This window comes from Scardinius erythrophthalmus, assembly GCF_964197995.2.
Source record: "Scardinius erythrophthalmus genome assembly, chromosome: 12".
NCBI lineage: Eukaryota > Metazoa > Chordata > Actinopteri > Cypriniformes > Leuciscidae > Scardinius > Scardinius erythrophthalmus.
Window position 1 is genome coordinate 7,039,899 of NC_138232.1, and position 22,414 is coordinate 7,062,312.

General features: G+C 38.7%; 1 protein-coding gene across 1 annotated transcript; it reads right to left on the minus strand.

Annotated features, from left to right (window-relative positions):
• Window positions 1-949: 949 nt before the first annotated feature.
• cttnbp2nla (CTTNBP2 N-terminal like a) lies at window positions 950-21,667 on the minus strand. Its single transcript, XM_081380261.1, has 5 exons — window positions 21,569-21,667; window positions 17,519-17,626; window positions 5,745-6,017; window positions 5,469-5,576; window positions 950-3,629 (listed from the first exon to the last, which is right to left on the minus strand). Exons 1-5 carry the CDS (start codon window positions 21,581-21,583, stop codon window positions 2,568-2,570), a joined length of 1,566 nt encoding a protein of 521 aa, XP_081236387.1. The 5' UTR covers window positions 21,584-21,667; the 3' UTR covers window positions 950-2,567.
• Window positions 21,668-22,414: the final 747 nt, after the last annotated feature.

The window sequence follows — 22,414 nt, forward strand, 5'->3', positions numbered from 1 at the left end:
GAAACGACTATAGTAACTTCTGTTTCATGCTGACTTATATATATCAACTCATTAAGAGGTAACACTTTATAATAACATTCATTATAGATAACTCTCTGGAAGACTTGATTCTGATTGGTTAAAATCAGACCAAAAAAAATTGGCTTTCTACACTTTGTACATAGCTGTGCTTCATGTTTTTAATAGTACTTTGTGCTATTTCTTCCCAGATCATAAATCAATTTATACTTAATATTTAATTTTAATCAAATAATTTGGTAAATAGCCATTTAGGCAGGATAACGTATATTCAGCCAGTCATTATTGCAAAATAAACACATTCAAGGTGTTTTACTTGAAAAGTCTTTATAGGTTTTAAATCTGAATATGTATGAAAAAAATCATATTTAATGAAATTTGTAAAAATCTGAATGTATACTGCTGATCTGATCATGAAGTCAATATATACTGTAGTGTCAGCAAATAAAATTAAAGGTCCCGTTCTATGCCCCTTTTCACAAGATGTAAAATAAGTCTCTGATGTCCCCAGAGTGTGTATGTGAAGTTTGAGCTCAAAATACCCAACAGATCATTTTTTACAGCATGTTTAAATTGACATTTTTTGGGGCTCAGAAAAACGAGCCGTTTCAGTGTGTCCCCTTTAAATGCAAATGAGCTGCTGCTGGACGACACAGGGGGCGGAGCTTCATGAGCTCGTGCTCAGTCTGTCAGGAAAAATTCATCTCATGGAATGATGATAATATCAGAAACTCTCAGTAACGGCGTTCATTTCGAGTCGGACAATAATGCCTACAGAGTCAGATTGCTGTATAGAGATGAAACAGGTATGGTTTAGTAGTTTAATTACGGTTATTATAACGTATTTGTCATCTGCTTGTAGGCTATGTATCCATTATTTATTAATAGCCTACAAGTCTGCTGTCTGAATGATGATCAAACATGTACTGATGAGTTTAATAAAGTTTATTGGACATCACACAAAAGATGAAGCGTCAGTTTTACTTCAGAAAATCACGTAAGAGCTGAGTAAACACAGTAGCCTAAGTTATAAGAAGTGCGCAAGTAGCCAGTAGAGTTGAGGGAGCATTCCTGTGGGCGGAGGTTAGTCAAGAAACGGTTCTGGTGATGTCACTAATGCAGGATGTAGAGGGGTGTAGTCCAATCGAGCCGTTTTTTTGTAGTCAACTTCTGTTAAATAAAATATCTCGCTTGGCATTGAACTTTTGAGCTTTATAATTTTACAGATATTATTTATGCTCTAACAGCAACATTACACACTAACTAAAGTTTGAAACATGGAATCGCATGCAACAGGACCTTTAACATAATAAAGTCAATTTGAATTTACTTTAGCCTTTAATGTTAAAATTAATACTCTGATATAATGCAATGCACCCCTGATCTGTCTATTTATTAGCGTGACAAATCATGTATTATCATGTTGTTGTTTTTTTTACATCACCATTATTTGTGCAGACTACCACATTTATACACAAAATCAGATTTAATCTCAAAATAACTTTATTTTGCATACTATTTGTTTACAAAATAGAATGCAGTATACAGTGTATACTGCGGAGTAAGCTAGTGTGCTAGTGTTAGCCTACGAATGGCTGAGGATGGGTGATACTGTAACTTTACCACCCAGTGGCCCCTGCTGGCTGGATTTAGGCGGTACAGATATGCAAATCTAAAATATTTTCCAGCCCATGTCTACAAGTTTAACAAAGAATTTATAGATGATATTGGTTACAAAAATAACATTCATATCAGATCGCAAAAAGAATACAAAAACTTCAAAGATAAACAGAACAAAACATTATAAGGTGATACAAACATCTGTAACATGATTCTGAGCGAGATGTGAATATTTAGGCTAAATATCCAATGTCTTTAGATATACAAAAAACAAACTGCTATGTGAGAAAGCAAAGGATTGTTTGCACATGCAATCTGTAAATATATAGTTCAGTGTATAAACCAGATGACAGGGAAGGGTAAAATGGTCAGAAGTTCAAAAGTTTGGGGTTGGTAACATTTTTTTTAAATGTTTTGGAAAGAAGCCTCTTATGCTCACCAATTTTGCATTTATTTGACTAAAATTACTGTGAAAATGATTATAATTATTTATTTTTGTGGATCCATGAATTTTTTCAGGTTTATTTGATGAATTGAAATGTGTAGCATAAGTGTCTTGATTAATGTAATGCGTCCTTCCTGAATAAAAATATGAATTTCTTTTAAAAAAAAATCCCCAAACCTTTGAATGGTAGTGTGTCTAAATATAAATATTTGTCAGAATAACAATATATAAAACTATTTATAGAAGCTGGTGATTGTCAGCGATAAACAAGTCTTATTTTCTCATGGATGACGTACAGAAAACACAGAATGTATAATGTATTCATGCACACAATCAACATGCATTTCAATGAGATATTGTAACACTGCAGACTTACATAGAAAATATATCATTAAAATCTTCCAAAATGATTTAAAAAACCTGAAACATCCCTTACAAAAAGAAATCAACAGTGTTTGACGTGATCGTTCATCATTTGTGCTTGCTAGCCGCTGGATGACAGCACCAGGTCTGGTTCTTTGCTGCTCTTTGGGTTGCAGCTGTGTCCGCAACCGGACGACATTTGAGCCAAGTGAGCAGCTCGCAGGGTGGCCGGAGAAAGTGGCGTTTCGGCGAGGCCTGGTTTCTTGGGTGGGAGCGGAGGTGGGTTCCCTCTGTCGGCTCTGGGAATAGTTGGAGACCTGATGGTGGGAGACAACATCCCAGAGTGGGCCAACGTGCGGTAATCTGTGCCGAAAGGGGAACTGTTGGGGGATGTTGGTGTGCTGGGACCTTGCTGAGTGCTGAAGCGACTCAGGACTTGTGTGACGGTGCTGCGGGCTGCATGTTTAGGTGAAACGTTGTCTGGTGGAGTCACACAGGGCAAAAGGTCCTGCGGACTGTTCGGAGGGGAAGAGACGGCCTGAGAATCTTGATCACTGGTGCCTTGGAACTTGTGACGGGCTGCGTGGAAGCGCTGGTTGATGCCAGCCTGATACGCAGCTTGTACACTAGGCACGTCTGATGACTGATTGCTTGTCGTAGGGCTGTGAGCTTGTGAACTGGTCGGAGAGCTCCCGTTGGTTAACATACTCTGCTTCTCAACACTCGCATCTTCCTCTGGAGGAGTAAGATGTCCGTTCATTTTTGTCTTGGTCTTATCTGATCTCTCCTCAGCATCCCTCATCTCTCTCCTCAAACGCTCTAGTTCTTCCTGTAGCGCGTTACAGCGTGCTTCCTCTTTCCGTATTCTCAGCCCAAGCTGCTCCCGTTCAGTGTCAAACTCGGCCAACAGCTCCTCTCGCTTCGCCTCCATTTGCATAGCCCGCTTCTTTTCCTCCTCAAGCTCCGCCCTCAGAGTCTGATTGGCCGCTCGCTCGCGATCAAGGCGATGGCTGAGTTCGTTGGCACGCTGGGACTCCTCGTGTGCGCGGGTGCCGGAGCGTTTGCATTCCCGACTCAGCGCCGTCATGAGCTGTTTATGCTGGACTCGCTGGTCTTCTAACTGATCGTGCAGTCGTTTGTTCTCCCTCTCCATTCGGGGAGTCTTTGCCTTCTCAAACTCCAACTAAACATGTATAAAAATTAAATCAGATCGAAATACACTGATAGATTCACAGATTCACACAAAAACTTTTAGTAAGATAAGACATTTTTTCAGAGAATATACACTACTGTTCAAAAGTTTACATTACTTTAAATTACTCAAAAATGCAAAGCTGAATTTTCCGCATCATTACTTCAGTCTTCTGTCACATGATCCTTCAGAAATCATTCTAATGATTTGCAGCTCAAGGAACATTTCTTATTATTATCAATGTTGAAAACAGACTTTGATGAGTAGAAAGTTCAAAAGAACAGCATTTATTTGAAATTTTATGTGTATAAAAAGCATGTTTAATTAAATACGGTGTTAAATAAAACACCTTTTGACAAAGGCTTTAACAATCAGGTCTTTTAATGAACTAAATTTTCTGTGGTATCTTAGGGCCCTTTCACACCTACCTTGTTTGGTCCGGATTTTCTGACTTTTCAGTTTGGTCCGAATCAAAATTACAGGTGTGAAACCTCCCCCGGACCACGGTCCGGACCACAACGTCTCACAACGAGGACGTTCATTTGGCGAATTTGAACTAGCCTCGAGTATAGTTGGTGCTGCAGGGAGTAATGCCATAATAATGCCATAATAATAAAGTATAGTGGCAACGATATGCGTCTGTTCATTCATTCTTGTCAAAGTTACCCGCCGTATTGACAACACGCTGACGTCAAATGCACGTCTGTTTACAAACCAATCAATGTCAAGATGCAGCCCATATAGATGATGACGACACGCAAATACGTCATGTAAAGTTCTTTAGTGCGCTCGCATAATTGCAATGTGAAACCAAACCAAAACTAACCGAATGTATACAATATATCAAAACATGAACTTTGGTCGGACCTTGGTGCGGACTTTCTGGTGTGAAAACGCCCTAACACTTTTGGTGTTATATACAAAAATGTGCACATTTAATAAGATGATGCCTAGCTTGCATATGTAAATGTGTAAAAATCATTTAAAAAAACACGTTTCAATATATATTTTAATAGAGCAAAGACTCATTTTGATTAAGGTAAAGGAAAAGTGTAGCCTGTTTCCTAGGAGTACCTCAAATTAAGGGCGTTTTCACACCAGAAAGTCCGCACCAAGGTCCGACCAAAGTTCATGTTTTGATATATTGTATACATTCGGTTAGTTTTGTTTTGGTTTCACATAGCAATAATGCGAGTGCACTAAAGAACTTGACGTATTTGCGTCCTGTCGTCATCATCTATATGGGCTGCATCTTGACATTGATTGGTTTGTAAACGGACGTGCGTCTGACGTCAGCGTGTTGTCAATTTGGCGGGTAACTTTGACAAGAATGAATGAACAAACGCATATCGTTGCCACTATACTTTTATTATTATGGCATTACTCTCTGCAGCACCAACTATACTTCAAATTCGCCAAATGAACGTCCTCGTTGTGAGAACATTTTATCGTCGCCGGAGGGACGCAGGACAAATATGTGTGTGTGTGTGCGCGTGTGAATCAGCTGGAAGAAACGCTGTGGGCAGGACTGACAGATCTGCACATAAATATTCTTCTTTATTTGTTTAGGCTATGCGGGAACCACCGGAACTTCCTGTAAATGGTCTGAAAGTCCGAACCAAAAAGAAAATGCTTTCACACTAGAAACGAACCAAACCTTTGTTCAGTTTGATCCGGACCGAGACTACCTCTTTTCGTCGGACCAAATTTCGTCTGTTTGGTCCGGACCGTGGTCCGGGGGAGGTTTCACACCTGTAATTTTGATTCAGGCCAAACAAGGTAGGTGTGAAAGGGCCCTAAGATGACTATAATGTGATCAGTTCTTTGTACCTGCTGCAGGAGGCGCTCTCTCTCCTTCTCCAGAATGTAAGTGACATCATCTCCTTCAGCAGTGTCCTCAGCATGCTTTCTCTTCTCCTCCTCCAGATCAGCAATGACCTGAAACCACCACAGAGGGGCGACAGAATGAGACAAAGATTAGCTTATAAACCAATCCAATCTCTCCTTGACCTGCTACACTGTGGTAAATCCAATTTAAACGATATGATGTTCACATCAGTAATGATGATGACAGTGGCTTTTAGCTATTCTGCAGTATAAACTCACCCTCCTGTGTCTGTTCTCGGCAGCTGCCAGCTGTTTCAGCATCTTCTCCTGCATCCTTCTGCAGTGTCCGACCACCAGCTTCAGCACCGCTAAAGGGTCCAAGCGAGCCGTGGCCCCACAGACCCCCTCTCGTCTCTGGGAGGAACTTCCTCCATCTCCCCTGGTCTGGCCGGAGCTCTGGAGGACCTCGCTGTCTCTCTGCAGGGCCAGGAACGGGTCGCTCAGGTTGTATTTGCCGTATCTCTCCCACATGTTGGAATCTCTACGCTGGGCCTGTAGCGAGAAGGAGACAGGAACAGGGATTTATTTGATTATTTTAGATGGATTTTATTAGATATCTGCACATTTCAGTTTAAACAATGTGTTTAAAGAGATCAAAATGTCCATAATCTTTTGACATGAAACAGCTATTTGAGTTCTGATATCTTCGTATTAAGGGGAGTTTGTGGCTCGTTTTTGTAGCTTCCATTTCATTTTGCAAGTCTTGTAAAGCGGCCTCCATTTTTCTCTTTCACACAGACACGCTCAGTCCATACTTGCTTTCTAAACAGGAAATGAGATGATACAGAGCATATGACCCTGCCAAAAGCAACATAAACCATTCTCTAAGGCTCTGTGTATACGTGTGTGAGTGTGTGTATGTGTTCAGCTCTCTGTGTTTGCTGTTTTAAGCAAGAGGTCAAGCAAGGGGTCCATATAGGGATGAAAACAATTGCTTCAGTCTAGGTAGGGCCAATGCAGTGAATGGGACACCAAAAAAAGTTCCAGCTGTAGTAATTTAAAGGTCCCGTTCTATGCCCCTTTTCACAAGATGTAAAATAAGTCTCTGATGTCCCCAGAGTGTGTATGTGAAGTTTGAGCTCAAAATACCCAACAGATCATTTTTTACAGCATGTTTAAATTGACATTTTTTGGGGCTCAGAAAAACGAGCCGTTTCAGTGTGTCCCCTTTAAATGCAAATGAGGTGCTGCTGGACGACACAGGGGGCGGAGCTTCATGAGCTCGTGCTCAGTCTGTCAGGAAAAATTCATCTCACGGAATGATGATAATATCAGAAACTCTCAGTAACGGCGTTCATTTCGAGTCGGACAATAATGCCTACAGAGTCAGATTGCTGTATAGAGATGAAACAGGTATGGTTAGTAGTTTAATTACGGTTATTATAACGTATTTGTCATCTGCTTGTAGGCTATGTATCCATTATTTATTAATAACCTACAAGTCTGCTGTCTGAATGATGATCAAACATGTACTGATGAGTTTAATAAAGTTTATTGTACATCACACAAAAGATGAAGCGTCAGATTTACTTCAGAAAATCACCGTAAGAGCTGAGTAAACACAGTAGGCTAAGTTATAAGAAGTGCGCAAGTAGCCAGTAGAGTTGAGGGAGCATTCCTGTGGGCGGAGGTTAGTCAAGAAACGGTTCTGGTGATGTCACTAATGCAGGATGTAGAGGGGTGTAGTCCAATCGAGCCGTTTTTTGTAGTCAACTTCAGTTAAATAAAATATCTCGCTTGGCATTGAACTTTGAGCTTTATAATTTTACAGATATTATTTATACTCTAACAGCAACATTACACACTAACTAAAGTTTGAAACATGGAATCGCATGCAACGGGACCTTTAATACCTCCTGAAATGACTCTGAACTAAAAGGGCTCAGATTTGACCCAGAAAAAAACAACAACAACACAAGGATAAGGATAAGGAACTGTTGAACAGTAAATAGAGAGTCACCAATAGCTAGGAAGAGTCTTACATTACAGGATTCAAGTAATGTTGACAATTCCAGACCAACAGAGAAAAAAAAAATACTTTCTTGCTAAAGTTACCCAGGGTTGGCCGGACAGTGATGCATAAAGGCCCTGACCCTGCAGCGGTATACTGTTAGCAAACATGAATGAATACGTAAATATGTACTGCGTGATTTCCTTTCAACACCAAACTAAACACACAGCCAAGGGTGAGAAGACAGCAGTTACGAAAGCGTCTGATCATAGCGACGTGTTTGCACGAGCCCAGCAATTTGGTGCTCCAGTCACGTCACGTTTATTTATATACCATTTTATACAATATTGCTTTAAAGCAAACGACTTTAGAGAACATGAAGAAATAGTGTCAGGCTGATGTTTACACTGCAAGTCTTCATGCACAGATCTGATCTTTTGACCATATTTTGTTTATCCCACCTGTTTACATTCACTTTAGACACGACTGGTATCCGATATCTGTTTACATTAATTCCCACCCCAAAATGATTCTGTTGGTGATCCCTTTACTATACAACATGGTTTTAAATGGTCGTACTAAAATGATTTATAATTCACGTCGTGTGGCCATGATTATTTGCCAGCATGGACAAGTTAAAAGCTACAAGTTAATGGATGTGTTAGCAGCGCAAAATCTGACTGAACAGAAATAGACCGGAAATTAGCGTTAATTTTCGTTGTTATTTTAGTAGTGCGGTAAGATTTAATTTATTTGAATGAATTCAAAGGAATTAACGAGAGAGAGAGAGAGAGAGAGAGAGAGAGAGACTGTAAGTGTGAATTACCTGTGTGAGTCTGCATGTAATAGTAAAGCTTGCAAGTTTATTTACGAAAACAGCAAAGTTAACACCTCATTACTTACAGCCTATAATGTAGATTTCAGTAGCGAAGCTGTTTTATTAAAAAAATTAAACCCGTTTCTATGCTCCTGAATGTTTCTGATTTAAAACCATATTTGGAAGTGCCTCAGAACGGATGCGAAAAAATTGGATCTCATGCGGATTTTTGTTTTTACACGTGTGCAGAAAAATTCCGATCTGTGTCCGATGTGATTAAAATATCAGATTTTTTGTCTCAGTGTCTCTTGCAATTAGAATTACTATAAAGCGGCTCTCCATTGTATTCATGTTTTTACTGAGACGTCTGACTGCGACGAACTAAACGTAAGAAATTAACCGGAGAAGATTTCCACGTCAAAGAAGGCGGAGCTTCAGAGCACACCTACAGTATTACATCATCGCCACAGTCCAATGGTAGTTCGAAGGTTTTTACCAGTCGGAGCGAACTTTTCCGGAAAGCTGTTTCGAAGTTTGTTCTTCGATTTCGCTAGAAGTATATCGGGATCTTTAGGACGCTAGTTTATTATAAACTTATACATTTATTTTGGTTGTGACAAAAGAGGTTTGGAGCTTAAATGTAAAAAGAAAAGAGGGATGAAATACTCCACCTCCTTCAGGGTAGTTTGGAATGACATGGCATGTTTGGTGATTCCAGCTGAAAGCTGTGAGAGTGGGAGCTGTTGAAAAATGACTAGACGTCTACAGGGAATAGAGGTATGAAAATTAATGTCAGGAGGAGGGGTAAAGACACACAGATGGATATATGCATCTAAACACACACCAGGGACCATCATTAACGTTTTTCCACACCTGCCAATGGAGGATGAAAATTTACTGACCATAAATAATTATTACCAGTCACAAAGCTGTATATAGTAGAATAGAACAGTTTAAAAGTTTTTAAGACTGCTTTTAACATGTCATGATATATATATACACTCACCTAAAGGATTATTAGGAACACCATACTAATACTGTGTTTGACCCCCTTTCGCCTTCAGAACTGCCTTAATTCTACGTGGCATTGATTCAACAAGGTGCTGAAAGCATTCTTTAGAAATGTTGGCCCATATTGATAGGATAGCATCTTGCAGTTGATGGAGATTTGTGGGATGCACATCCAGGGCACGAAGCTCCCGTTCCACCACATCCCAAAGATGCTCTATTGGGTTGTGATCTGGTGACTGTGGGGGCCATTTTAGCACAGTGAACTCATTGTCATGTTCAAGAAACCAATTTGAAATGATTCGAGCTTTGTGACATGGTGCATTATCCTGCTGGAAGTAGCCATCAGAGGATGGGTACATGGTGGTCATAAAGGGATGGACATGGTCAGAAACAATGCTCAGGTAGGCCGTGGCATTTAAACGATGCCCAATTGGCACTAAGGGGCCTAAAGTGTGCCAAGAAAACATCCGCCACACCATTACACCACCACCACCAGCCTGCACAGTGGTAACAAGGCATGATGGATCCATGTTCTCATTCTGTTTACGCCAAATTCTGACTCTACCATCTGAATGTCTCAACAGAAATCGAGACTCATCAGACCAGGCAACATTTTTCCAGTCTTCAACTGTCCAATTTTGGTGAGCTCGTGCAAATTGTAGCCTCTTTTTCCTATTTGTAGTGGAGATGAGTGGTACCCGGTGGGGTCTTCTGCTGTTGTAGCCCATCCGTCTCAAGGTTGTGCGTGTTGTGGCTTCACAAATGCTTTGCTGCATACCTCAGTTGTAACGAGTGGTTATTTCAGTCAAAGTTGCTCTTCTATCAGCTTGAATCAGTCAGCCCATTCTCCTCTGACCTCTAGCATCAACAAGGCATTTTCGCCCACAGGACTGCCGCATACTGGATGTTTTTCCCTTTTCACACCATTCTTTGTAAACCCTAGAAATGGTTGTGCGTGAAAATCCCAGTAACTGAGCAGATTGTGAAATACTCAGACCGGCCCGTCTGGCACCAGCAACCATGCCACGCTCAAAATTGCTTAAATCACTTTTCTTTCCCATTCTGACATTCAGTTTGGAGTACAGGAGATTGTCTTGACCAGGACCACACCCCTAAATGCATTGAAGCAACTGCCATGTGATTGGTTGAATAGATAATTGCATTGATGAGAAATTGAACAGATGTTCCTAATAATCCTTTAGGTGAGTGTATGACAGAAATGACAGTGCGGTTCTCTACTGCATTGTTCAATCTACTCGACTCATCTGCTCTAAGATTGATAGATTCAAGTTGTAACATGCATGTGATGTCCATCTGGTAAGTGTGTGTGAGAGTATTTGTGTTTTAAGGGTTCACTAAAGTTCAGCAACAATAAAGTCTACAGAAACTGGATTATCAGAAACTCACACACTAGTCATGATGAATGTGGTAAATAAGTGTACACTTTGATTCTCTGTGAACCTCTTTGATGCTGATGCTAGAACAGATAAATGTGCTGTGCAGACGTGACACAATGAATGAGTGTTTTACAGTCTCTGAAGCAGAAAGGTTGAGGTAGAAAGAGAGTAAAACCTGGAGGTGCTTAACAAGACATAGGAGAATATGAGAATGAAAGTGGGTAACTTTATCACCAATACTTTAATGAAAGCTTGGTGCTTTAAAAAGCATGTTAATACTGTAAAGATACACACAGCAGCTTTAAAGATGAATGCCATTGGTCTTTGCTGAATGCAATTTTCTTTCCAGTTGTGATGTATTCCCTACTGAAACATATTGGAAGTTAGTGGGCAAATCAAAGGGCTAAATTCCCCGTTTTAGAAAACATCCTGTAAATTGAAGGAAAAAAGAGAAACTGAATGGAAAAAATAAAAAGTTAGGAAAGGCGTTTCTGAAGTAGACATCTTGAAGATAAGCATCTAGGAGCTGTTACATAATAAGTAAAATCTTATTTAACCGCTTTGATTTAAATTGATAGTGAAGTCAAAAGGAAAAGTGGGGGAAAGAAAGGTAAAAAGGGATTGCAACCAGTGATGGGAATAACGGCGTTATAAATAAACGGCGTTACTAACGGCGTTATTTTTGTCAGTAACGAGTAATCAAACTAATTACTGTTTCCTCCGTTACAACGCCGTTGCCGTTACTGTCAATAAAAATGCGGCGTTACTATAATTGAGCTCACTGAAGCGGTTTTCATCCGAGTAGGCTCTCTCTAAGCCAGCGCGCTCGACAGTGCGCGAGAGAGACTGAGTGTGTCCACGTGCTCGACAGTGCGAGAGAGAGACCGTTATCCGAGAAAGCGCTCGACAGTGCGCGAGAGAGACCGAGTGTGTCCGAGAAAGCGCTCGACAGTGCGCGAGAGAGACCGAGTGTGTCTGAGAAAGCGCTCGACAGTGCGCGAGAGAGACCGAGTGTGCCCGAGAAAGCGCTCGACAGTGCGCGAGAGAGACCGAGTGTGTCCGAGAACGCGCTCGACAGTGCGCGACAGAGACCGAATGTGTCCGAACAACGAGCATAAATACTTGAATACTTTACTTTATAAATAAATTACACATTTCAGCATTAGAATAATCTCTGTAGCATATTGGTATCATATGCAATGTTTTAATTAGTTTATATAGCCTAACATAAACTCCAAAATAACCTGCAGGGAACGTTCAAACATGGCTATTTGTTTGACCGGTTGTTAACACGACTAGAATTTGGCTAACCTCTGATGATGACGTTCTCTGTAAGTTATAAAAATAAAGCCCCAAAAGATTATATTTTATTATTATTATTTATGTTGGTACATTGTTCAGTATTATATTGAGAGCACTTTTTGTTAAACTTAATATTGTGAGGAAGAAAATACTTCAAGTAGGCAATACAGTCTACCAGTTGTAAAGGTGTGTGAGTTTTATCATTTTAATGATATGCACTAGTGTATGTGTAAGAAGGCTATATTTTCTATGACAATTTATTTATTTTTGGTACATTTCTTAAGAAGCATGTTCTATTTAGTGTCTATTTAATTCATTTAACATTTCATATTGGGGTATCCAAGAAATTTCTTATATTTACACTTTTTTTTTTTTTTTTTAAAGTAACGCAATAGTTACTTTACCCGGTAATTAGTTACTTTTGTAATGATGTAATTCAGTTACTAACGCAGTTACTTTTTGTGAGAAGTAACTAGTAACTATAACTAATTACTTTTTTTAAGTAACTTGCCCAACACTGATTGCAACATATCTATGATAATGACACAGGTCAATTTAAAGAAAGTCAAAAACAAAACAGGAAAGAAAAGAAAGACAGAATGGTACCCGAGACCTGTAGAATTCCATAGCTACTTTTTGTTGTCTTGCAAGCTCTTCTAATTCACACAAAATACAAATAAGCCCAACACAAACACCCAGTATTAGATGTTTAAAAAGAAGAATCAGACTAAAATGTGCATTTAGTCTTGTCCTAAAAAGAAGAATTTCGTGGCCTTTAAATATTTAAATGACAATGTGTCGTTGCTGTATTTTGATACACAACACTCAGATCTATTTTATTCTATTCTATATATTTTAATATAGATTATTATGTTTTCTTGTTTTAATATTCTTCTATTTGGCAATACAAATCTGGCACAAAATCTTGAAAGTACTATTCAAGCTATTTACTTGAATACAAGGCAATGTAAGCTCCAAATAAACAACAGCTGTTCTGTATGCAAAATCTTTTGTTTGTCAAGTTAGTGGATGTCTACTTTCCATTCTATATGTATGATGCTTTGTGTGTGTGTGTGTGTGTGTGTGTGTGTGTGTGTGTGTGTGTGTGTGTGTGTGTGTGTGTGTGTGTGTGTGTGTGTGTGTGTGTGTTTAGGCTAAAAGGTTGAGCAATTACGGGGGCCTTGGGAAGATTAACCTTACTAATGACTTAAGATAAGTCAGCCAGTCTGGTGCCTTCAAACAACCTTTATGTGTGTGTGTGTGTGTGTGTGTGTGTGTGTGTGTGTGTGTGTGTGTGTGTGTGTGTGTGTGTGTGTGTGTGTGTGTGTGTGTGTGTGTGTGTGTGTGTACTTGTACAACTATCTTTGTGAGGACCAGTTTGAGTTTTAGACCATTAGAGTGAGGACAAAGAGAGTAAAGTGAGGACATTTTGGCTGGTCCTCACTTTCTGAGACCCCTTTAACGGCCTGTTTGAGGGTCAAGACTTGGTTTTAGGGATAAGGTTATAATTAGGTTAAGGGTAAGGGTTCGGGTTAGGCACTTACCGGTAGTTGTGATGGGTAAGGTTAGGGTAAGCGGCTAGAGATTGCATTGTGTCAATGAATGTCCTCATAAAGATAGATGTACAAGAAAGTGTGTGTGTGTGTGTGTGTGTGTGTGTGTGTGTGTGTGTGTGTGTGTGTGTGTGTGTGTGTGTGTGAGAGAGAGAGAGAGAGAGAGAGCGTGTGTACCTGATAGAGAAAGATAACATATATCTTCACTAATAAAATTAAAGAGACCACGGATTAAGGTAAACAACACACTGACAACAGTGAGATACTTTTGGTATCTGCTATTTGCACTCCCAACATCCTCCATGCTAGCTCCTCAAATGACAAAAACAAACAATAAACATATGAAGCTATTTTTGAATGTTGATAAGATTCATAAAACTTACTTTCAACTTTGAGTTGGACACCTGGGAGGCATTCTTTCTTGAACTCAAAGTCTAACTATTTAAAACTATTTTCTTGTTAGTCATGAAATGTTTTCAAGCTTTCCCTGAAAAGTCAATCGCTGCTCAGGGGCATAAATAAGTATGGAAACGATTATTAGAGCAAAATACTATTTAGTTCCAGTTTTTTTTTTTTTTTTCAGAGAAAGCACCATAAGGAAATAATGAATTGTGTTTGTATGTACTATTAGCATGGCTAATGAAGTTATACCGAGATTAGGGGCTGTTGTGATGTTACTTCTGCCCTCCTGATTTTTTCTTTTGACCAAATGCATAATGGACAATAGTAATGCGTGTTTGAGAGAGTCGAAGCAGAAAAGTCATGCCTTAATGACCTCATTCAAAGCAGGCAATGAGTGACAGAGATTGTAATCCCAGCATGCCAGAACATCTCCCCTTAAAACCACACAGAGTTTTAAAAGAAAAATGCAGTTGGGTTAAATATATGCTATCTACTTAAGAAGTCACTTAAAAGTGATTCAAAAGAGCGGTTAATGCCGTTTGTGACACTCGCATAGCCCCAGTCCAATGCTTTAAAGAACAGGAATGCAGCAGATAATATCTGTGCAGCCTTCCAGACAGCTTTACCACAGAAAAACATGATCTGAGAGCACAGATGCTGAGTTTTATTACCGTGCTAACATGATCAGATGAAGCAACGGCACTACAATAAAGTTTAAAGCTGATACTAGACAACAGGAAATGTGCGTAATAATGTTTGACATGTTTGTGCGTGTTTATGCAGAGAACTAATAACATTCAAAGCGTATTTTGGAATAAAACCAGGGGCTCAGAGTATTGCCGTTTGTACTGACGCAGATGATATGCTCAAAAAGGAAGTTGTCTTGCTCACTGTCTGGCTGATACGGAGTCATTCCTAAATTGCCAAATAAATTTATATATATATAATATGGGTCCCACTTTATATTAGGTGTCTCTAACTACTATGTCCTACATTTAAATTTATCATTTGATACAATGCACTTATTGTGTACATCAGGGATGATGAATCTGGAGAGCCACTGTTCTGCTTCAACCCTAATCAAACACACAACTGTTTTTTTGTGTGTGAGATTCACCAATATAATAGTACTGAATTGCTATTGAATTGGTACTTTAAAGTACTTTAAAAAAAGTGTAGTTGTGTCTGCCGAGCTGCGTTTGTAAGCCTGGTGTCCACCAGAAGAGTGGGATGAGGCCCAGTAACAGTGCTGGAATGTAGTAGGAGTTTTAAACAGAAAAAGTCTGATGGGAAAGCAAGGTAAAATGAGATCCAGTCGGCTTTAATTAAAAGTCGATGAACGTTGAATTGAAAATAACTTGAGAATGCAGTTAAATTGGAAAGGCAGCAAATAGCAAAACACTTAAGTTACAGGAAGAACAACAAACGGCGGGTATGATTAAATATCCATCACTATGGCATTATTTGAGTGTAGTTCTCGGTAACTATCCCAAAAACCGTGTGAGATGTTTGATGCACAGCTAACCAAGAAATCTGCGTAGCCAACTCCATCATTTCTGGTTATACGAAGGCTAAAATTATCTTTTTAGATGTTTAGCTTTTACATATCTTATATAAACTGAGCTTCTGTCATAGATAAACTGTGCACTGATGTTTAATACACTAACAGGATGTTAGCGTTAATATGCTAGCGTGCACGATTGAGCTATGAACCAGACAGACATCTGGATTTCATTGAGTGATACAGCTATAATGTCTCTCCTGGGTATCTAGTCTGCTGTGCGAAGAGTTAAACCTGTTTGAAAGCGAACTACTGACTGTCAATAATTGAGGCATATCATTATTGAAGTATTGATTTATTAGTATTGACTTAAATGAATATTAGTGAGTACAGTCTCAGCTTGTTTATATATTTGTTTGAGATATTTCAGCTCTCATTCACGTGCCTCGGTTGAGTATGGATGAAGGGAACTCTCCAAGGAATACACACCACAAGAACATAAGAGCTGTCAATCACAGAGGAGCCTCCTTAATGGTGTAAATTACGACTTGGGTCGCCGCTACTCGGAAAACATGCAGCACTGTAAGTAGTTGAACATCTAAACATCTTGAATGGTTAAAGTCCAGATGCTCCTAAATAAATTCTACATGATGACACAGGGATTTTTTTTTTTATGTTCGTTTAATTATGTTTATGTGATGTCTATTGACCTGTTGTCCACACAAAGTTATCACATAGCTTGAGAAGACTTGGATAACACTCAGGCACAGGTCACATCAACCACTGTTGTGGTTCTTTATGGTGTTTTTGGTCTAAATTGAGAGCTATGTGAAGATTCTCCAAAAGATCCACAGAAAGTAAAAGCGTATGGGTTTGGAACTTTGGAATGACATATGGCTACTAGAGGTCGACCGAAAGTTAATTTTACTGGTAACGATAACTAGGTTGGACCACGCTGTCCGATAATCGATTAATCAACCGATAGTTCGTAAAATGGATAATGTATGAAAACAAACGTAACACATAAAAAAGTGCTGAACTTTAATACAAAAATTTAATGGAAAAAAACAGTACTCTACCATGAAAATAAACGGTACTTTACTTATTAAATATAAAAAATATGAATATATTAATTATACCTTGATCATTCATGTTAATTCATAGTGCATTAACTAATGTTAAAGGAACACTCCACCGTTTTTTCATATTAAACCAAATTGGTCCCTAATGAATGAACTAGGCTAAGCTAAGTGCTATCAAAGTGTCGCCGCGCGCCAGAGCGATTGAGTGCACGCACTGAGACGAGAGAGGTATGTATCAACTCGTCTTAGTTAAGGGAATAACATAGTTTAATATGAAAAACGGTGGTGTTCCTTTAAGAGATACAACTTTAAAATGTAAAAATATATTTGTAAATATTGAATTTAACAATGACCAATACTTTTATTAACTTTGGTTAATGTTGCAAATCTGTGAATCTTATTGTAAACTGTTACCTTTTCAGATAAATCATAACAGTCATGCTAAAAGATGGCCATCTTTAAATATCTACACAAAGGCCACAGCACTGAAATTAAGGAATTGTCCCGCTCAGTGCAGCATGCAGCTAGCCTGGTCCTACCAGACTCTCTCGTACATTTCATTTGTACAGAGAGTCTGGCCACTCCACTTGACAAGCGTTAACTTCCTTGAAGGCAGATACTCTGTTGAAGTTTAAAAACTATTGGATCTGCCCAAACCAATCGCTAACGTTTGGCGTTTAATCGTTTAGCGTTAGGTCGTGACGTATGACCTCAACATCATTGTTCTCAGCCACTCCCTCTGTTCGCTGATTGGACAGGTATAAATTGGCCGGAGAAAACCGCGAATATACCGCAAACCCAGACGACGTAATGCAGGAAAATGAAAATTGAGCGGAAGTACGTAGGAGGGCGGAGCCAGGCTAGCATGCAGCCTTTCGTGTTAAAACAAACTCCACGAGGATCAGTGATAGTTTTTATTTGGCCTCTAGAGGCCGCTCTCAAACTCTATAATGACAGCACACCCTTCTCAGCCTAACCTTGAGTGCCTGTATGACAAAGTCTCTGGCCTCCAGCTCTCCCTCAAGAACACTGAAGAGCAGCAGCACGTCTCTCTTACTCAGAGCCTCCACGTTTAGCCTCGCCTCCTGAAAAGAGAACAAAACACGGAGTAAATGAGTGTTAGAAAAACACCCACTAAGGTGGCATTTATTTGATCAAAAATACAGTAAAAACAGTAACATTGTAAAATTTTATTACAATTTAAAATAAGTGTTTTTATTTGGAAGCTATTTTCAGCATCATTACTCCAGTCTTCAGTGTCATATGATCCTTCAGAAATCATTTTAATATGCTGATTTGCTGCTCAAGTAACATTTATTTTATTATTAATTATTAATGTAAATAGAGCATTGAAAAATAGATACATTTTATTGTCACTTTTGAGCAACTGAATGCATCTACGCTGAATTAAAGTATTAATGCCTTTCAAAAAAAACTTTTGAATGGTAGTATAATTATTTTAGAAGCACATTTTAGGTCTCTTGAAAAAAATATTGTATAAATTTATTAAAAGAAAGACAGAACTGAATTACTTCAATAGTAGGAAAATTTACGTACCAATCAGAGGGCATGATAAATTGCACTTTTTCATTACTTTATTTTTTTAGAACTTGCACTAAATTGGCAGCCTGAATTAAACCCATCACAATATTAAGCCTATATCTTTTGTTGGTAGCCATTTATGCATCATCAAAAGCAATACTGTTAGCCAGTGCTCCTGGAGCAATCAAAGGGTTAAAGTGATGGTTCAAAAATGAAAATGAAGTCATCATTTACTCACCCTGGTGTTGTTCTAATGCCGTATGCCCTACTTTCTTTTATAGAACACAAAAGGAGAATTTTAAAAAAATGCCCCGCAAAAGTATCACAAATTAATCCCATGCCGTATATTTCAAATGTTCTAGTGGCATACAATAGGGTTTGGTGAAAAACAAACTGAAATTGAATGTATAATTTAGCAAAATTCTTGACCTTTGCCGCTGTTCTTTTCTGCACGACGTGCGCATTCGTGAGACTCTATTAGGACCGCAGACTTGCCCAGAAAAAGCACACAAGTTTTGAGAAATCAAGATTAACAAAAATGCAACATGAAACCCAACCCATAGGCCTATGCCTTCTTCTCTGAGATAAATATATCCGTTGTGTTCGTAATAATAATAAATTATCGTCAACTGTCATTCTGACTGCCATCAGACAAACAGAGTTCCAGTCCGGTGATATTTGACTCAATGAAGAAAGTACACGGATACTTTTTTGGGATTTCTATAAATTCATTTATTTATTTCAGTTATATTTTTGTTTTATATTTCTCACAACTTGTGTGTATTTTCTGGGCAAGATGAAGTGAATTGCGGTGCAAATAGAGTCTCACACGTCATGAAGTCGTGCAAAGAAGAACAACGGCCACGGTCAAGACTTTCCTTAAATAATACATTCAATTTTGGTTTTCTGTAAATTTTAGAAATTTCATATCATATATCCCCAGAACACTTGGAAGATACGGCATGTGTCGCATGTGATCATTCTGTGATACCTTTGCAGTTTTTGTTTTATTTAAAGCTTGATGTTGGTCGTTATTCACTGCCATTATATGGATGAGCGCGAGTGGGAAATTTTTTGGTTGTTTTTATTCTCCTTTTGTGGTCCATAAAAGAAAGAAGAGCATACGACATTAGAACAACGCCAGTGTGAGTAAATGATGACTATCCCTTTAACAGGCTTTCCCGAGAACATAATGGCTTATAGATCAGAGTTGTGATCTCAGGAAAAACTCCCATTCCCATGTTGTTTCTTTCAGTGCAGTTCACAGAAAAAAGAAAAAAAGCAGGTCATTTTTTCCATTTTATTCTTATGAGTCAAAGCATCTTTCATACATCAAAGCTAAAGCAGCATTCCATGACTCTTCTATTGATAGACAGCTAGTGAAAGAGACTTGTTGTTGGTAGGGTAAGATTGACTGAAATTCCTTTCCGAGCCCTCACTTCTAAATACTCAGTAATTGTGCATGGACAACCTTGAAAGCATCGAATTTCACTTTCCCATATAGCTTTGCGCACCATAAATGCTTTGACCCTGCGCTGCAAGCCTCAGCTGAAATAATCTTAGGAAACTGAATCTAGATTTCTTCGCTCTGACCCCACTTTGCTTTTAATGGTGCTTCATGCTGAGATTTGTGTGGTTAGCCAAAGTTTCCACATCATGAAGTCACGATCCAGGAGTCTCTGAGTGTTACATAATATGCCCGGAGACGGAGGACGTCCAGCTACTGTGCTCCAGCTGAAACTTGGAAGCTTGACTTCCACGTCAGAGCTCCCATAAAAATCGCATTACTGTACTTTGTAGTGCATTCAAATTCTCCCTTTCATCCGTGTTGTGCAACCTTTAGTCAAACTTGTCCTTGTAAATCGCAGTTAGGTTCCTTTTGGTGTATTGTGCACCGACGGGAACAGGCGTACTAGATCTGAGGTCATGAGCATGCAAGAAAGCTTTCATGGTTTGCGGTTTACCCATTCAAACAGCGCTAATTTGAAGCGCTTCAACGCAAAGCCATACTTTATATACACGCTAATTTCACAACTTCACTTTGCCTTTTATAGAACCAAAGGAAAATTATATGATGCACTGAACTAAACAGTCACAGATCAAGTGTGAAAAATACTTGTAGACTAGACACACTTGCTTTTTTAGCCAATGTCTCGTTACTAAAACTTGAGATTCAGCATGAATCATTATGAGGAAAAGATGATAAAAAGACATTCTCAGAGATTTTTATGCATCCACAGAACCTTTCTTTTATGTCCACTTGGGGATTATCCGATAGTGTTCTTCATGGTTGACTAATTTGGCATTTCCTCTTTAATGGTGCCCATGCCTCTCTGAATTAAAGGGTGCTACAGCATTCAACATCGGCCCAAATGCTTCTTAAATTACTCAACATTTTTCCCCTGGAGCTAGACTGAAGCAGTCAGTGTTTGAGTCCAAGCTCACCCGACATGTCAGAGGGTAATTAATTTAATCCTCAAGCTGCTTGTGAGCTACAAAACAGATGGCCCAATGTCAACTGCCTGTTGATGTGATCAGCTGTACAGACTGCATAAAGTCTAATAGTTATAACTGTTAAAACATTTAAATAATTTTCAATATTACTGTACAAATAGGATTTCGTATTTTTTTTTAGTATTTTGAGCATATACTATATTGAACATTTATTGTATTTATTAAAATATATTTATACTATACTGTACAACATTTCAAAGTTCGGTAACGCTTTAGTTTAGGGTCCAATTCTCACTGTTAATTAGTTGCTTATTAGCATGCATATTACTAAAATATTGGCTGTTTATTAGTACTTATAAAGCACATATTAATGCCTTGTTCTGCATGACCATATTCTACTTCCCTTAATCCTATTCCTCAACTTAACAACTACCTTACTAACTATTAATAAGCAGTAATTAGGAATTAATAGTGAGAATTGGACCCGAAACTAAAGTATGACCCAAAGTTCCTCTTTTTAGTCGACATTCTTTGGCGTTATGCCTCAAAACCCAGAGTACTGCCTATCTAGAGTGTAGTTTAGGGCATCATGTGCGTGCAGCATTTCTGATGCCCAAAAATGATGCACGCGCCTATTGATAGACAAAAATGCTGCCTAGGTAGACAGTTCACTCCGTTTTGAGACACGGCCTTTTACAAATATGCAGATCTGACAAGCAAAAACCAGTTACGGAAAAAAAAAATCACTTTAAAACTTACTTTACTTTAAAAACCGATTTTTTTTTTATTTTTTTTTTTTCATGTACAGCTGCTCAAAACAAAACCCCAAACTTCTTTTGCGTTTTTAAAACAGTTGCTGTCAGAACTGTCGGCTATTTCTAACTGTAATCAGCATTAACTATTCATACAATCTGTATCCTGTCTTTGCAACAAAAAAAAAATACTTTCTCTTCCTCTCGTGCTCATTTTATTCTACTTGCTTTCTTTCTTTATAAATATTAAGTCATATGTTATAAAGAGGACATTCTCACCGTTGTGGGTGCCATGCCAGGTTTGATCAGCTTCCAATATCGCTCATCGAGCAGCACCGTTGTTGAAGATCGGCTTCACCGAAGAACTTCATCTGCTGTGAAAGAACGCAAACGGACATCTTAAACAGCCAATTAGATCGAAGTGTTTAGGCACAAAGGGCCAATGAGAAACGAGACGCAGAGACAGTAGGCGGGACTTAACGTGAAAAGTTTATAAGATGGGATTCTTTGTGCGGCGATGAGAGCTGAAAGTAATCTTCGGTCCTCAACTCCCACCATGACTTTAATCATGACACATTTAAAACGCTCTCTGTGAAAAAAAAATCTAGTTTTTGTAGTATCAGGGTCGAGTTAGCTAGCGGACCACTCTAAAAGTCTTTTTTTTTTTTTTTTTTTTTTTTTTGAAAAAATGTAGACGGGATAGTTTGACGGAATACATGTGTGCCACCTAGTGGTGTTTTATTGTAATTCTAAGCACACAATCAGAGTAGCCCCCAAAAATTATTTTGACTCTCATACCACAGTTTAAAATGTGATAAATCTCATTAACAAAAATTTTTCACAGTTCAGAATTATTCACAGACCAGGCTTAAGCCTAGTCCCATACTAAAATGTATGTTTGAGCTGTTTGAACTGAAAGCAAGTTGCACTGAGATATCTTAAAATGTCACTGCCATTGTTTTGTCTCAAGATGCACACGTAGATTTGTTCTAAGGCACATTTATAAAAGCTACTTAAATGTCCTTCCTTATTGAACTAAAGCCTAATCAAGCCTTGTTTGTGAAACCAGGCCTATATGTTTTAGATGTGACTTAGTTGGGTATTTTGTTATGTAATCAATGTGAT

Bases quoted from the DNA above. Each gene is read 5' to 3' on its own strand.
- cttnbp2nla (XM_081380261.1), bottom strand. The intron at 6,018-17,518 runs GTTAGGCTGAGA...TTCTCGCTACAG, and splicing joins TTGTCATACAGGCACTCAAG to GCCCAGCGTAGAGATTCCAA. The intron at 3,630-5,468 runs GTACAAAGAACT...ATACATGTTTAG, and splicing joins GAGAGCGCCTCCTGCAGCAG to TTGGAGTTTGAGAAGGCAAA.